Source organism: Harpia harpyja, chromosome 2 (assembly GCF_026419915.1).
Source record: "Harpia harpyja isolate bHarHar1 chromosome 2, bHarHar1 primary haplotype, whole genome shotgun sequence".
Classification (NCBI taxonomy): Eukaryota; Metazoa; Chordata; class Aves; order Accipitriformes; family Accipitridae; genus Harpia; species Harpia harpyja.
The window spans coordinates 34,581,201-34,597,609 of record NC_068941.1 but is presented as its reverse complement, the minus strand read 5'-3'; the positions used below and the strand labels follow the sequence as shown (position 1 = coordinate 34,597,609).

At 42.4% G+C, this 16,409-nt stretch overlaps 1 protein-coding gene and 1 long non-coding RNA gene across 12 annotated transcripts in view; one reads left to right on the top strand and one right to left on the bottom strand.

Annotated features, from left to right (window-relative positions):
• Window positions 1-16,409, bottom strand: part of LOC128136373 (alcohol dehydrogenase 1) — a 58,245-nt gene that overhangs the window by 4,592 nt on the left and 37,244 nt on the right. For 9 of the 11 annotated variants that reach the window (XR_008233346.1, XM_052775822.1, XM_052775811.1 and 6 more), the window contains 4 exons: window positions 4,145-4,246; window positions 2,810-2,948; window positions 641-728; window positions 313-532 (listed from right to left, as the gene is read on the bottom strand). Coding sequence is in view for 10 of the 11 variants with exons in the window: in XM_052775822.1 (XP_052631782.1) it covers window positions 313-532; window positions 641-728; window positions 2,810-2,948; window positions 4,145-4,246 (549 nt within the window). In the remaining variant the exon portion in view is untranslated. Of the gene's footprint in view, window positions 1-312; window positions 533-640; window positions 729-2,809; window positions 2,949-4,144; window positions 4,247-7,238; window positions 7,419-8,021; window positions 8,091-16,409 lie in introns of those variants that run through there. The other 2 variants (XM_052775843.1, XM_052775851.1) reach the window with 2 other exon arrangements.
• Window positions 670-3,091, top strand: LOC128136452 (uncharacterized). The gene is made up of 2 exons (XR_008233373.1): window positions 670-784; window positions 2,763-3,091. It is a non-coding gene; the product is annotated as an uncharacterized LOC128136452 (long non-coding RNA).

Genomic DNA, 16,409 nt, shown 5'->3' with positions numbered 1-16,409 from the left:
GCTTCCACATATTCCTAGACTTAAGTTACAATAAACCAAATCAGGTCTGTTGTAACATTTTTCTAGGGGTGATAAAGCTATGAGAGAAAACTTAATAAGTGGTAATAAGTATTTTTCCTGGATTTTGAATTGAAGACTTCTGAGTACCTTAGAGACAGAGAAACTGAAGTAGGCGAAGAACTAGTATCTTCTTTCCACCCTGAACTCAACAGAGTCCATACATCCTGGCTGCCATGCTGATGACCCGCTCACAGGCCACATAATCCTGAACAGGCCCCATGAGATACCAGAAACACCCACCAGGATACTTACCTTGGCAGTCTGCACAGCAGCCCCATAACCAGTTGAAAATCCACAGCCAATTAGACAAACTTTTTCCAGAGGAGCAGCAGAATCGATTTTGGCTACAGCCAATTCATGCACTACTGTGTATTCAGTGAAGGTACTGGTACCGATAAAATGATGAATTGCTTTTCCTTTACAGGTGAATCTAGTGGTGCCATCAGGCATTAATCCAGCACCTGAATCAATGCTGTTTGAAAGATGACCGGAAATAATGGCAAGTGAAATCTGTTGAATGTGATCAGTTTTGTATAAATAAAAATCAAATAAGGGTTGTAGGTAACTCAGGAAAACTCACTCATTTTTACTGCACAGATTACCCTTGGTGTTTAAGCAACTGTTGCACTCCCCACACTGTGGAACAAAGAGTGGAATAACCTTGTCTCCTAGAAATAAAACAGTAATGACAGAGGATTAAAAAAGGCGAACAAGAAGCATGCAGGTAAAAACATGAAGCAGTGTATTTGATCCCTAAGCAAATGTACACTAGGAGTGCAGTGCTCGTTTTATTTCCTTCTGCTGCCCTTGGAAGATAAAACATCTCTCTCTGTTATAAAGGACACCATTAGGGCAAAGTTATGACAACTAATTTCAATATGCAAAATTCCTGGTGTCTTTCATAGAACTGAGTCTGAGCTATGTCATGAAACCATGTTAGCTACTGACATTCCTGAAGTACTTATTCAGCAGTTTATTGCATCTTCTGCTTGAAGGGAAAATAGCAACACATAGGTAAAGAAACATAAAAATTGACATCCACTAGGACAGCAGATTGGAGTGCCAAGGTAACAGGCCTGTAAACTGTGCATACAAAGAATGTGAAATTAAGCATTAATTTGCCAGGCCTCGAGTCTCTTTATTATTTGCAGTCCTGTTACTGTCACATTGGAGTAAAGGTCAGTAAAATATTTGTCAGAGAAGCAGTGACACTCACAAACTAAGACAACATCTCCAATTCTCTAGCACAGTTATATGATTAACAAAGTAGCACATAGCTCCCAGTGCAATTTTTTTACTGTTACGCATTTTCCACAGCTACAATGTATGGTAAATCCCTAATAATCTCTAAACAGGTATTCCCTAATACTGATCAGTTTGTGATTTGGCAGTTCTAAAATGTGGCTAATCCTTGAGATGTTGAAAGTCAAGTGAAAGTCAAGGGAAATCTTTGATTTCCACTAAAAAATGGAAAATGCCTACAGAACACAAAATGCCCCCACTACCCTAACCCTCAATTAACTTAGAACTGTGACATGGGCTTAGTAATTGTTCTGCTAAAGAAACTTTGCATGTCTCGGAGCCTTTTTTAGAATGTGAAGGTGTAAATTAGGCAACATCTGAGAAACGTGATTTTGTGCGTGTTCAGGCCTGCTGTTTCAGCTCACCTGGAAACAGATGGCAGCTAGAATTAGACAACAGAGTGATTTATGAACGCAGACGTCAGAGAAAAAGCAGTTAGAGCAATCACTGAAATTTGCAATACACATATTTGTTTGGAGTTAAAGCAGAAATCTCTAATAAAACTTTTTCTTATCATACATACCAACCTGCTTTGGACAGACTTCATACTTGTTGCCAGTATGAACAAAGACACTATAAGTACGGAGATGTTAAAAGTGAACTACTTAGGTATTGTAACAAACTGCCTGCATAAAATCGAGCATTTCTATGCAGATTTTGTTCACTGCATATTTTATTTTAATAATTTAGCCCTTGCTGGAATTTATTCGGTCTGGTAAAAATGTATAGAAATCCCATCTCCTTTTGCAGCCGTTGGAAGAAAATCAGCATCTTTCACTAACTTCTCTATCTACCCATTGTGGTTCAAAGAGTGTAGTGAGAGGAGCAGCTGGTCTGGATAAGTGTCCTCAGAGTGATCCAGCCCTCAGTGAGCAGCGCTGACTCACCTGCACTGGTGCTGCACACAAGCAAAGCCTGCAGCAGGGTGAGCACCCCAATCATGCCCTGATGCTTTCAAAGTGAAATAATTGAACACACAGAACTAAGTTCTGGCCTACTGAAGTCAATGGGTTATTTAGCTGTTAGGAGAACTAAATGAAGGTGCTTTGACATGTTGTCTAGTGCTTTGCTTTGCCTTATTCTTGGGAGAGATCGGTTGTGTAAACTGTATTTAAAGAACCTGCAGCTAATACCTGACTTCCTATGAACAACAGCAAAGAATCTATGTTCTTAAGTCCATGACAGGAAAAGCGCTATGTAGGTGGAAAGCAAGCTGCAGATGTTTTTGCCAAAATCAAAAGAAATTGAATAGAAAATCTGAAAATAAATCAAGATTGGGAACACAGAAAGATGTAAATAGCATGTAGTGTCCTTTAAGGTATGCTTGCAAAAACTCAAAAGCTGGAACACTTTCCTCTGCAATACAAGGACTCATGCATGTAATCATCTGACTTAAACAGGAGTCTGGAAACTCAGCACAGGGTTTGTGTTCAGTGCTGTTTCATACCTGGTTTGATCGAAGTTACTCCCTGCCCAACACTCTCCACAACACCAGCTGCTTCATGCCCAAGAATGATTGGAAAAGGCATAACCAGTCCACCAGTTATCACATGGTCATCAGAGCGACAGATCCCTGTGGCCACGATCTGATTTAGAGGAAAGATAAGAACATTTCAGCATTTAACTCTGTCACGTCATATGCGGACATGAAATGATATCATATATTTGGAGAAGTCACTTGCTTCCCTCCAAAATCACATATGCACACAATAAATCTACGGGTCAAACACTTTTGGTTGTGTGATTCATGATTTTAATGGTTTGTATTAGTCTTTAATCTACAAAGCAAGGCTCCTTTGTGAATGTTTGCTATGCACTACTGAGCTCTGTAGGAAATCTCATTGATTATCTGGCAGAACCAGTATTCTAGCAATACAATTATATATGAAGAATAGAATAAAATAAATTATTCCTAATATTTATATATAAAGTAGAAGTTGTAAAATATTACAAAATTATGTAAATATAAATTATCACACATTATTTATAAACATAGAAATAAGATATATATTTTATATTCCTTATATTTAGATTATATTACAATATATTATACAATAGATATGTTATATAAATATGTATTATAGAATGATATAAAGTTATATATAATTACATGATAATTATTATATATTATTTATATATTTAAAATATATGTATATGTTATATATGCAAAAAATTAGGCTACACATAGTATTTTATATCACATTTTGCCTTTTCTTGCAGGTAGCACCTGCAGTATTTCTTTTGAAATATTCAGGTATGTCTTTACAGCTTCTGACAAATGGGGTTGTCAATCCCATGAGAGGGTTCTCCTCACTTGTGTAACACTTGAAACTGCTCTAAAATGAAAACAGCTGCTGAAATCCGCTGAGAAAGTTCTTGAAATGTAACAGATACTCAATACCCAGTTAAAAAAGGAAGCTCCCAGCCCTGCTGATCTATTTCCTAGCACAGATTCAAACAAAACAAAGTAAAAGAGAATTTCTTGCTCCATGCTATAGGAGATTCAGATTTTTGCCTTTTACTGTAATTTTTTCAGCCTGTTAGAAGCACAGGTGTCTAGTAAATAAAAAAGCCAACACTGAAAAACTTTTTAAAAATTTTTTAAAGAACCTCATGATCAAATTTAGGACTTGAAGCATATTCCATAGGAGCTTACTGAATAGTAGCTACTCACCTAGTGAATGTTTTCCGACTGGATCCTAAAATTCTATAGAAATAATTCTCATAAACAGTAAGATAGAATGCAAGTCATAATAGTTGTTTTAAAATTTATTTTTAGTACCTTTATGCGAACTTCATGTGCTTTTGGTGGGGCAACTTCTACCTCCTCAATAGAAAATGGTTTATTGGCTTCCCACATTACTGCTGCTTTGCATTTAATAACCTGCAAACAGAGCAAAGAAAAAGGGAATGGCACTTGCTCTTGCAAGTCACCACACAGACAGATTCTTACATTTCTGCATGTGAAACTCCTGCTCGTATTTGGCGGGAGAGAGGGAAAACTACAGGAAAAAAAACCCAAACCTAAGCTGCAACAAAAAAGCCAATACCAAAGCACAGTGTAAGCCCATTTTTTCCCCCCATCAAGATCATATCTGACTTTGTTTATATTTCTGTCATATGAAGTTTTCAGCAAGATGTATAAAAGTCTCCTAGGATAACTGGATACCTTATCCATCCTCATTGCTCCTTCTCTAACTTCCTTGGAGGATTATTTTTGCTGTGTTGGATTACTGATGTACATTTGTCTTTTCTTGGAGATGCCACACTAAATGATGCCATGTATCAGGTTGTGATAAAGTCTGTATTGCCTAGAACTGCCTGTGTCAAGAACTGACAAAATTGCTAAAAATGGAATTCAGAGCTTAATACAGCTTTATAAACGTTTTGTTACAGCCCAAGTTCAGCCATGAGGTGATGGCTGAGAGGACACCTATGTAAAATGACGTAGCACTGTGCAGAGGTAATCCTGAAGAAGCAACAGTCCCTTTAGTGCAAGATATCTGTGCTAAGGTACCTTGCTTCTCAAAAGGGATATTTAACTCAGGTGGGGTTACTCCCAATACCCAAGACAGCTTTTTTTGTCTGTTAGGCTAAAGTTTGTCCGTTAGCTCCGCAGGCTTTGTCCAGCTGCTGACGGGCCTCTGGACTCCCCTGATCATCTGCCACTGACAGAAAAACGCTCAGAAGAGAGAGGAGCGTTGTCCACTCCTCATCCCAGGCTCTCAGACAGAAGGTAGCACCAGTTTCCACCCTGCAAGCTCAGTCCTAGTGTATTCAAAGGTAGTGGGGCCTCAGTCCCCATATTCATTCCTGTTCTTCCTTGGTGGTCTCTGCCTACCCCAGAGCTTTAAACAACTCCAGGCCCTGCAAAATGATTTTGCATGTCACCCTTATGGGTGACACTCTATTAAGTAAGTCCTCAGTCACTCTATTAAGTCCTACTGACTGCAAGCATTCAGGTGGCATTGAGAGGGAAATTGAGGCCAATCGAGTCTACAATGCAAGAAGTTTAGCACATGCATAAGTATTCTGCATGACTGGGACCCTGGGACTGGGACAACTTAACACCAGTGTGCTGCAAAGTTCTCAGGGGAAAAAAAATTAAGCAACTTTTTAGTATCAAAGCTTTTGAAGTAGAAGTAAAAATAATGTCTTAATTATCAACAAATTGTCAACTTGTAACAAAGAAAATAATTAGTAGGAAACACTAAACATATGAAATAAAATAGCGCACTTTTAGCAGCCAGACCCAAAGTGGGAATGAGCATGACACTTTGAAAAAGACAGACTCAAGAGACATTTGCACAAAATTTAATGTTCCATGTGTCAAATGCAAGTGTGATTGATTAGTAAAAAATTCACAAGTGAGGCCAAAGATCACATTTTAAAGGGCCACATTTTCTTAGAAACTTACTTTAAAAAAAGGGCTTATGTATTTATACTGTATCCCACATAGCACAATAATGATTTCACAGCTTGCATGTGCAAAGCACACGTAGTGTTTATAAGAACAAAGGTAGCCAAGAACTGTGGATTGCTGAGAACAAATAAATCTCTCCTACAGTTAGACACTGGTTAACTATGTATTGTTCTGATGGTTGAGTCCCTGCGAACTTTCACCGACTGTAACAGGATCCCACAGATGCACCAACAGCACACTATCTAAGGCAAACACTAGCTGGAGTCATAGAGGGTTTTTCTGCTCATGTGTTCTACCAGCCTTACAAGTTACTGCAGCAGAGGGAGGGTAGGTGTAGAAACACACCCTTTTACAGAGCATAAGGATTATGCTGCTTGGTCACGTAAACCACATGGTCACATGTTACTCCAAGATAAATACAGTGAAAAGAAGGCAGTTTAGTTACATCACAACACTTCACTTACTATGCTCAGTCCAAGGCTGAGGACTGAACTTGGTGAATTTACCTACAAGTGAACTACAATTAATTTTGCGCTTGCGGTATCTCAGAGTTAAAGAAAGCCTTATTTTTTTTTCTCTTGTTTTGTTTGGTTTTAGAATAGTGAAGACAGCTGGCAGTAACAGCAAACAATCCTGGTACTTTCTCAAGGCACAGTCCAGCAAGGTGCATACCTTCAGTCAGTTTCCATTTCTGGGTTCCTGTCCATCGACCTCTCTTGCATGTCTCTGGGTGTATGTTAGCATCTCTCAGGTAGTGCAAGAAGCAACATATACTGTCTGTCTTCAGCAGTGGTATTAACCTACATCTCTCTTGTCACTTACTTTCTAGCAAAGATGTAAATACTCATTTCAGTCCCAGCTCAGTACTGCATTGCATGTGATACTTACTTTTGGTCTTCATTAACTTAAGCTCCAGACTTGCTATACACATACTCAAATTTAATGACTGTCCTAACATCAGCACAGTTACACCCTGAAATTTAATATAATATTAACTATGTCTTTTTTTTTTAGAAAAAAACCTGATATGAATTGTAAAGAAGCCAAAAATAGTATAAACCACTGTGGATCTCAGAATGGAAACCCATAGAGCTGCTAAATACGTTGATCTGAACACTTACTACATTGTATTATATTTTAAACTGTCCAATCAGAGATTAAAAATAGTTTGCAAACCCTGGGGGGAGGTTATTCTTATTCTGGTGCTGTTACCTTATATTGCCTTGATGTTTAAAAAAAATAAATAAATTATTGCCCTGAAGAGCGTAACAACCATTTCCTAGCAGAGTACAGTGGCTTTCAAGTAAAGGCAGCTCTCCTGTACCAGCTTCCTCCCAAACTCTCACCTGTGCTATACCACCAGGACTTACGGTGTCCCTGCAAAGAAACTGCATTTAAAAATGCATTACTCAGCTGCAGCAAAGAAACTTTTCTAATATAAACTTTTGCTTACTTTGCCTGCCGTACTCATGTTGACCGGTGTGTCTCTTTCAAATCTTGCCACCACTGATTTCTTGGGCCAAGAATTCAGTCAGCTGCAAAGCAGTCAGGCTGCTGATACCACAAGTCCTGTCCAATACACTGGAAACCAGTCTTGTGAAGTGCTCCTGCAAGTGCACTGCTTTGACCTTTTAGCCGAGCCTCCCAGCTCAGAGTCCCACCCCTTAATCAGCCAAAGCACTAGAACGAAAATAAACCACCCATCTGCTGAAACATCACTCTTTACCGTGCTTCTGTCTTCCCAATTCCTTTGTCATGGCCTTCCACACCCTTTTCACATCCTACCTATGGTTGCCTTCATCATCACAGGAAGAAAGCAAAAGCCCTGGCTGGAAGCTGTGCCCTCTTTCCCCCTGCCTGGGAGGCTGCCCTCCAAACCCACTGCTCTCAGTGGCACTTTAGGTGCAAAGAGAAAAGGGGAGAGTGGCTCTTGAATTTACAGCAGTAGGGACATACTGAGAACACGAAGGCATTGCTGAATTACTTCGGTGCTACTCGTAAGAGCCCAGCTGATATATTAAAACATGCTATTGTGCAAGCTGCTTAAGAAACATACACTGTCTGGCTGCAGCTGTACCTGCTCCTGATTCCTTAGATTTACAGTCTGGCTACTCATTAATCTGTTGGAATGGCTGTCAGTGAACAGTGACCAAGGACAACAGGCCAATTGTGCTGATGGGAAAACAAAAATCAGTAAGTCAGCAAGAAGTGCTGCAAGAGGATGCGTGTTTCTTACCACATGCGACACCCAGCTCGATTTGCAAGTGATTGCCTGGCCCGTTGGTTCCATCGACACCCGCAAGCGCAGGCGCCATCACTGCTCATGCACCCACACACTTACCCTCTCCCAGCACAATGTCCTGGTGCAAGGGATTGGGTGGAGCTCAGCACTGCATGCTTTTGCTGTGGATTTCAAGCCTCATCTATTTTCAAATTATGCCCAGCATTCTGAAATCAAGATTTTCCCTTCAGAAACAAGCAAAGAAAGAGATAAAATACTGCATATAACCTGACTAGTAATTACTAAGTACGGCACTCTCTCAGGTTTACCTGTATGACTGTAATTAATTTAAGAAGTGGTACAGGAAGAGGAAGCAGGGAGAAACGCGGTAGATATACGTAACCTCAGGCAGGTACTTCAGGGACAGGGTGGCGTTCTAGTGGCCTCAGAGACACAACTCCAGCCTGCCAGGGACATGAGCTGTGTTTGGCCAGGGCTAGAAAAACAGAGGTCAAGAGCCCCTGCTAAACAATTTCAAGGACCTGCAGAGCAAAAAGGAGAGTCTGGCCTGAGGCTTCCTATGGAAAAAGGCTAACAGAGTCCACAGATGGTGACCTGTCTCCCATCTGCAGAATGGCACACCTCAGGTTATTCATCCATACAGTTTGCTCTGCTCTTTTTTGAAACTAAGCTCCTCTCCTCATCCCCCCAAGACTTTTCATAGAATCATAGAATCATTTAGGTTGGAAAAGACCTTTAAGATCATCGAGTCCAACCGTTAACCTAGCACTGCCAAGTCCACCACTAAACCATGTCCCTAAGCACCACATCTACACATCTTTTAAATACCTCCAGGGATGGTGACTCAACCGCTTCCCTGGACAGCTGGTTCCAACGCTTGACAACCCTTTCAGTCAAGAATTTTTTCCTAATATCCAATCTAAACCTCCACTGGCACAACCTGAGGCCATTTCCTCTCATCCTATTGCTTGTTACTTGGGAGAAGAGACTGACACCCACCTAGCTACAACCTCCTTTCAGGTAGTTGTAGAGAGCGATAAGGTCTCCCCTCAGCCTCCTTTTCTCCAGGCTAAACAACCCCTGTTCCCTCAGCCACCTCTCAAAAGACTTGTGCTCCAGGCCCTTCACCAGCTTCGTTGCTCTTCTTTGGACACTCTCCAGCACCTCAATGTCTTTCATCTAGTGAGGGGCCCAAAACTGAACACAGTATTCGAGGTGCGGCCTCACCAGTGCCAAGTACAGTGGACAATCACCTCCCTGCTCCTGCTGGCCACACTATTTCTGATACAGACCAGGATGCCATTGGCCGCCTTGGCCACCTGGGCACACTGCTGGCTCATATTCAGCCGGCTGTCGACCAACACCCCCAGGTCCTTTTCTACCAGGTCGCTTTCTTCCCCAAGCCTGTAGTGCTGCATGGGGTTGCTGTGACAGAATTGCAGGACCCAGCACCAAGCCTTGTTGAACCTCATACAATTGGCTTCGGCCCATCGATCCAGCCTGTCCAGATCTCTCTGTAGAACCTTCCTACCCTCAAGCAGATCGACCCTCCCACCCAACTTGGTGTCATCTGCAAACTTACTGAGGGTGCACTTGATCCCCTCATCCAGGTCACTGATAAAGAGATTAAACAGAACTGGCCCCAATACTGAGTCCTGGGGAACACCACTTGTGACCCGCCGCCAACTGGATTTAACTCCATTCACCACAACTATTTGGGCCTGGCCAGCCAGCCAGTTTTTCACCCAGCAAAGGGTATGCCCATCCAAGCCATGAGCAGCCAGTTTCTCCAGGAGAATGCTGTGGGAAATGGTGTCAAAGGCTTTACTAAAGTCCAGGTAGACAACATCCACAGCCTCTTCCTCATCCACTAAGCTGGTCACCTTGTCATAGAAGGAGATCAGGTTGGTCAAGCAGGACCTGCATTTCATAAACTCATGCTGACTGGGCCTGATACCTGGTTGTCCTGTATGTGCCGTGTGATGGCACTCAAGATGATCTGCTCCATAACCTTCCCCGGCACCATGGTCAGAATGACAGGCCTGTAGTTCCCTGGATCCTCCTTCGGGCCCTTCTTGTAGATGGGCGTCACGTTTGCTAACCTCCAGTCAACTGACACCTTCCCAGTTAGCCAGGATTGCTGATAAATCATTGAAAATGGCTTGGTGAGCACTTTCACCAGCTCCCTCAGTACCCTTGGGTGGATCCCATCCAGCCCCATAGACTTGAGTGTGTCTGTGTGATGTAGCAGGTCACTAACCATTTCCCCTGGGATTATGGGGGCTTCATTCTGCTCCCTGACTCTGTCTTCCAGCTCAGGGGGCTGGGTACCCCAAAACCATGGTTTTACTATTAAAGACTGAGGCAAAGGTGGCATTAGGTATCTCATCCTTTTCTGCATCCTCTGTCACTATGTTTTCCCCCACATCCAATAACGGATGGAGATTCTCCTTAGCCCTCCTTTTGTTGCTAATGTATTTATGGAAACATTTTTTATTGTCTTTTAAGGCAGTAGTCAGATTAAGTTCTAGTTGGGCTTTGGCCCTTCTAATTTTCTCCCTGCTTAACCTCATGAAATCCTTGTAGTCCTCCTGAGTTACCTGCCCCCTCTTCCAAAGGTCAGAAACTCTCTTTTTTTTCCCGAGTTCCAGCCAAAGCTCTCTGTTCAGCCAGGCTGGCCTTCTACCCCACCGTCTCGTTTTTCGGCACATGGGGATGGCCTGCTCCTGCACCTTTAAGATTTCCTTCCTGAAGAACGTCCAGCCTTCCTGGACTCCTTTGCCCTTCAGGACTGCCTCCCAAGGGACTCGGGCAACCTAAACAGGCCAAAGTCTGCCCTCTGCCAAGTCCAAGGTAGCAGTTTCTGCTGACCCCCCTCCTTACTTCTCTGACAATCGAAAACTATCATTTTGTGATCGCTATGCTCAAGACAACCTCCAACCATCATACCACCCAGTGTAATACAGTGTATTACAGTGTAATATCATATTTTTGCTTTATACAGCAGTGGTCATAATTAACGTCTCATGGTGCTTCTTGAGAGTACAGAGCTACAGATACCACAGAAATTTCACCTGCTAAGGTCATCTCAAAGTTCATAAACTAATTTCATAAATGTATTGATTTATGATAATGCTGCAGATAAGCTATGACTGCTTGCAGTATAGCAGATACTACATGTTGTGCTTGCAAATATTCCGAACTGTGTAGTCTTTGTGGCACAGCTAAGGTAGAGGAACCTCACATAAGCCCTCTGTTGGCCAAGCTTACACATGGACACTATGACTCCAACTGCGTGGATTTTATCTAGATGGAAGTAACAAATGATTTCTCCTGCATACTGCTTACAGTAATGAGGTGACAAAATATATTGTTTGGTTACAGAAAATTGGCCAGTTTAACTTGTATTCCCCTTCAAGAAGTTGCTTGAACATGGGCTTGCTACCACCTTGCCCTGAGCCCCTTTTCCCACTAGCCAGCCAGCAGAGACCTCACACTGCATCCCTGACACATCAGTTGGGAAAGACCACACATACGGATGGCCAACCCCAAAAAACAAAAAAGACTCATTCCTCTCCCAGCTAGAGGGAAATCTGCTCCCCGGCTCCCTGCACACCCCATATACCCATACATCTCTGACCTGAGAGTGGAGTGACAGCTAAAGATCTCAGAGCAGAAGGCTGGGCACCTCTGGGAAAGTGTAGGCAATACCACTATCACAGAGGATGCTTTGTCAGGTCAAGTTGAAAATTTGTGAGGTGTGGTGCAATTAAAAGATTGGTAGTATAACACAAAATGTCAACACAAAAATAATGTATATAAAACCCCCCTCTAAATTCTCCCAGTAAGGCCTTCAAGGTCATTCTGTGTACTCTGCGTTGAAATACATCCAAAACAACATGACTTGCCTTCCTGTAATGTGCTGACAGTTCTACAAAGCCTCAGGAGGTAAGACCTAGTGACCTCCCCTTCCTAGAAAAACTTGTATCAGAATGAAGTATTTCTAGTCCAGTCTATTCCTTGACAGTTATCTTTCTCCTTTATCCCCTTATTCTAAAGTTCCCATCCCTTTTCCTTATCGGTCTCTTCTCCGATCCCTTTATGTTTCCTTTCCCCTCAAAACTCTCCTCATCTGTTTAGCTATATGCACATCAAGTCCATGAAATGTTTTTTTCAGGGAATGGAGCTGAGGCCATCTGGAAACCACCTCCTTTGGCCAGAGTGGGTACCTCCAATGGGGAATACTGGGCAGTGGATCCTGTCTGCAGCCTGTGCAGGGGTACGTGGCACAGTCTTTAAGAAGAAGGTGGCAAGAAAAAGGACTGCACATGGTGCCAGTGAAACAGGAGCCGACTTGCATAACTATGTTGCAGAAGCTGCTTTATTTAAATTGCTCTGCCAGATTGCTCAAGATGCCGAGCGTGGGGCCCAGGCTTAAGGTGTACAGTGGCCCTCGCACGCAGGGGAACTACAGTGCCGCCCCTCTAGGACTTGCTCACACAGGCCCTCAGGCTCAATGCTTTGCTCCGATACTTGCCAGAAAATACTTAACTGATCCCTAGAAGCCATCCTCCCCCCTTTTAGGGCAGTTCACTATGAAGAGAATTTTTTCTCTATGCTTATTTATGTATTGTATTCCTTCTTATGCAATTAAAATATGATACATAATTCCTTTATTGGTTTTTTATCTCACTTTGCCCAACTGAACATGTGGCACTAATGTTCTCTCTCCAGTGATTTATTAACCTCAGCAGCCCCCAGTGAAATGTAGCGACAGAGGCAGAAGAGAAAGAACACACTGGAGTTGTTAATGGCTGGTGAGCTTGCACACAGAAGTTAGGAGCAGCAAACAAAGGCCCGTTCATGCAACTCCAGGTCATCTTCACTTGGGGACTGTAACTCAGGCAAAGGACATGAAACATTGATCATGCTCAGCAGACTGTAGCCATAGCTACAGTTTCTGACTACAGGCGCTTGTAGTGGAAGGTGGTTCTTCTTTACTTCACAGGCAGTACAGCCTGCTTCCCACTCCTCACTCCTACCAGAGCTGAGCAGCCTTGCATCACTTGCTTTCCTGAATCAATGCATGAACTTGACTCCAGGTAAAGAGAGCTAGCGCTTTTTGAAACAGCCTTTTTTTAACATAAACAAAATTAGTTCTTCCGCACTGAACCTAACCCAATTTAACAGGAGAATATTATAATCACAGCTCAAGTGACCTAACTCTTTACAGAAAAAAAGCTTTTAAGGGCAGTTATGCATCACAGTTTTAGCAGCAACGATACATTCTGCCCTACAAATAATAAAATGCATATTAGCTTTAGCTAATACTTAAGCATTTCTAAAAGTTGGTTTCTTTTTCCTGCATCTACACTGTTAATATTTATTTTTAAGCTTACCAAGGTATGTGTATGTTTTGTTTTAGACAGTGATTTAGCTGTTAAACAAGCAAATATAGTTTTAGCCTTCTGGAGGGTCTTTAAGTTGAAAATTCAGCATTTCTTCCTACTGTGTGATAGCAATTTCCAAGTTACTCCTTTACAGGTCACTTCTTACTCTTCAGAACTTGATAACCACAAAAGATTCAGCTCTGGGCTCCACAGGTTAGTGGTAGATGATAGAAAAAAAATGCAATATTTCTGAAGTCCCACCATACACAGTACAGAAGCTGTGACTGCTCAGCCCATTTGTATTTTTCCACCTGCACATTTAAGGATGTTGTGCTGGTTTGGGCTGGGATAGAGTTAATTTTCTTCATAGTAGCTAGTATGGGGCTATGTTTTGGATTTGTGCTGAAAACAGTGTTGATAACACAGGGATGTTTTCCTTACTGCTGAGCAGCGCTTACACAGAGCCAAGACCTTTTCTGCTTCTCACCCCACCCCACCAGCGAGGAGGCTGGGGGGGCACAAGAAGTTGGGAGGGGGGACACAGCTGGGACAGCTGACCCCAACTGATGAAAGCTGATATTCCAGACCATATGACATTGTGCTCAGCAGATAAAGCTGGGGGAAGAAGAAGGAAGGGGGGGACGTTCGGAGTGATGGTGTTTGTCTTCCCAAGTAACCATTCCGCGTGATGGAGCCCTGCTTTCCTGGAGATGGCTGAACACCTGCCTGCCGATGGGAAGTGGTGAATGAATTCCTTGTTTTGCTTTGCTTGTGTGCGCGGCTTTTGCTTAACCTATTAAACTGTCTTTATCTCAGCCCACGAGTTTCCTCACTTCTAGTCTTCTAATTTTCTCACCTATCCGACTGTGGGGGGGAGTAAGCGAGTGGCTGTGTGGGGCTTAGCTGCTGGCTGGGGTTAAACCATGACAGATGTCCAAAGGATTAGGTACATGAAACACTGCAGGTGCTCATTAGTATGAAGTGCAGAGATAAAATGGAGCAGCAGGTAAGATCCAGAGCTAGCATGCAGGGCAGGTCAAATTAAACCTGTTCAAACAGCTTAGGCACCATATCTGAAGGTTATACAAATGTGCATGACAAGGCAATGGAGCTGAATTAAGCAAGCACAGGATGATGACATCCAGTTTTGTGAGGAGATAAACAAAGACTTGCAGAAATAAACACCAATACCTTCCCAGAACACACAGAAAATAAATAAATTGCTCAGGGGACAATGCCTCATTCATTTTAGTAACCTGAAGAACAAAAGCCAAAGGTGGAAGCTGCAAATTAGCTAAACACCAGTTATGAAAGTTTGTGGGTTTAGAGCAAGTATTAAAAAAATTTGAAGAGGAAAATAATATCTAAGGAGAGTACTGAACCAAGTATGAACACCCCCTTTTTAAATAATGCCTTTTATCTTCCTTTTAGGTCTCTGAAAAATCACAGCCAAGTGAAAAACAAGAATAACAAAGCACATCTTACATTACTTGAAGTAAAAAAGGAACAAAAGGGAATGAGTATGAATCAACAGTTTTATTATAATCTGGCTTTAGGAGTGTCAGTAGCAGACACTGTTGTTCCAGCTAACAGAGCTACCTTCTTGGAAGAGAGACAATTAAGCTATACATTTCAAAGATGGGCCAAATTTTAGTCAGCCTTAGATTTGGAAGTCATACTGAAGTTCATCTCTACCTTTCAGAGTAACTTATCCCAAGAAGAATGTGTGCTTACTCAAAGCTTATTTTAAAATCCCCCTGCACAGTAAATGGATACTTTCCAATAATATGAACCAACACCAATAACAGCATGGTGAACCTATGATCTTCAGTGTGATTACCTAATGAGCTGCATGCTGGATCTATGACATATCCTGAGCAGTAAAAAGTTTTGTTTAAATCAAAGAAATGCTGGAACTCTTCAAACTTCTCTGACCTTATCCTCAAGCTCTAAGGATTTTAGGAATGCCACCTTCAAGATCTATTTTACAAATAGGTAAATGCATTGTTAATTCACACAAGCCACCTAAATCTGCCCAGTGCACAGCAGAATCTTCCTCTAGAAGTTCTGTGACGGCGCTCACACTGAGGTACCACCTTACTGATTCAAAACAGATTAACCTCCAAATGTGTTGTTACAGCCATCTACATCACTGCAAAGTGTGCATCAGCAGCGTGACAGTACCCATAAAACAATACATGTTTACATCGTCATCCATCTATTGATTTTCAGCTAACTATGCATTTAAATAGTTGATACCTGATCTTTCTTGAAGCTTCCAACAGGAAGGTTCAGGTTATTAAGCAGTTTCAGAAAAGGGACAGATGTCAGTAGGTAACAATATTTCAAAGGCAAGCCCAATAGTCCTAGGCTGCACTTCAGGCTATTTTCTTTTTGAGTTCCTTGGCTCTGGGGCACAAAGAGTGGGCACAGCCAGTCTCCCAGCTGCAGCTGGCAGTCAAAGTGCCTCAAGACTGCCCTGAGCTGAGGTGCTGACATGAGTTTTTGGAATAACTGGTCAGTGTGGATCCCCTTGGCCAGCTACACCCCTGTGCAGCATGCCAGCTTGTACTGCAAAAAACACCATCAGTGGCCAACTTCTTGACTGAAAGCCCCTAAGATGGGATTATTCAGAGAGGCTCTTTTCCACTCAAATCATTCAGATGCCCTCCTGCAAAGTCTAGAATCAAACACAATTGCTCCATAAGCAAACATAGGGTCAATGAGCATATATGACATGGGACAGGAGTCTATGTGGAAACCAAATCAAAGATAGATTGACCTGAATCCAGGAAAAGGACAAGCAGGGGGCTAGTACGCTAACCTGCAGTAGTACAGTGTTTGGGAAATTGCCACAACACAGATGCAGATGAATGCTGCAGGGGTCCCTGACTTCAAAAATCTGGTAGATCTGTCACGTCCCACCCACAACCAGGGGGGCTGAGTCTCAGCGGGAAGGGAACGAGACAGCAGGCTTACTTATGGCACCTTG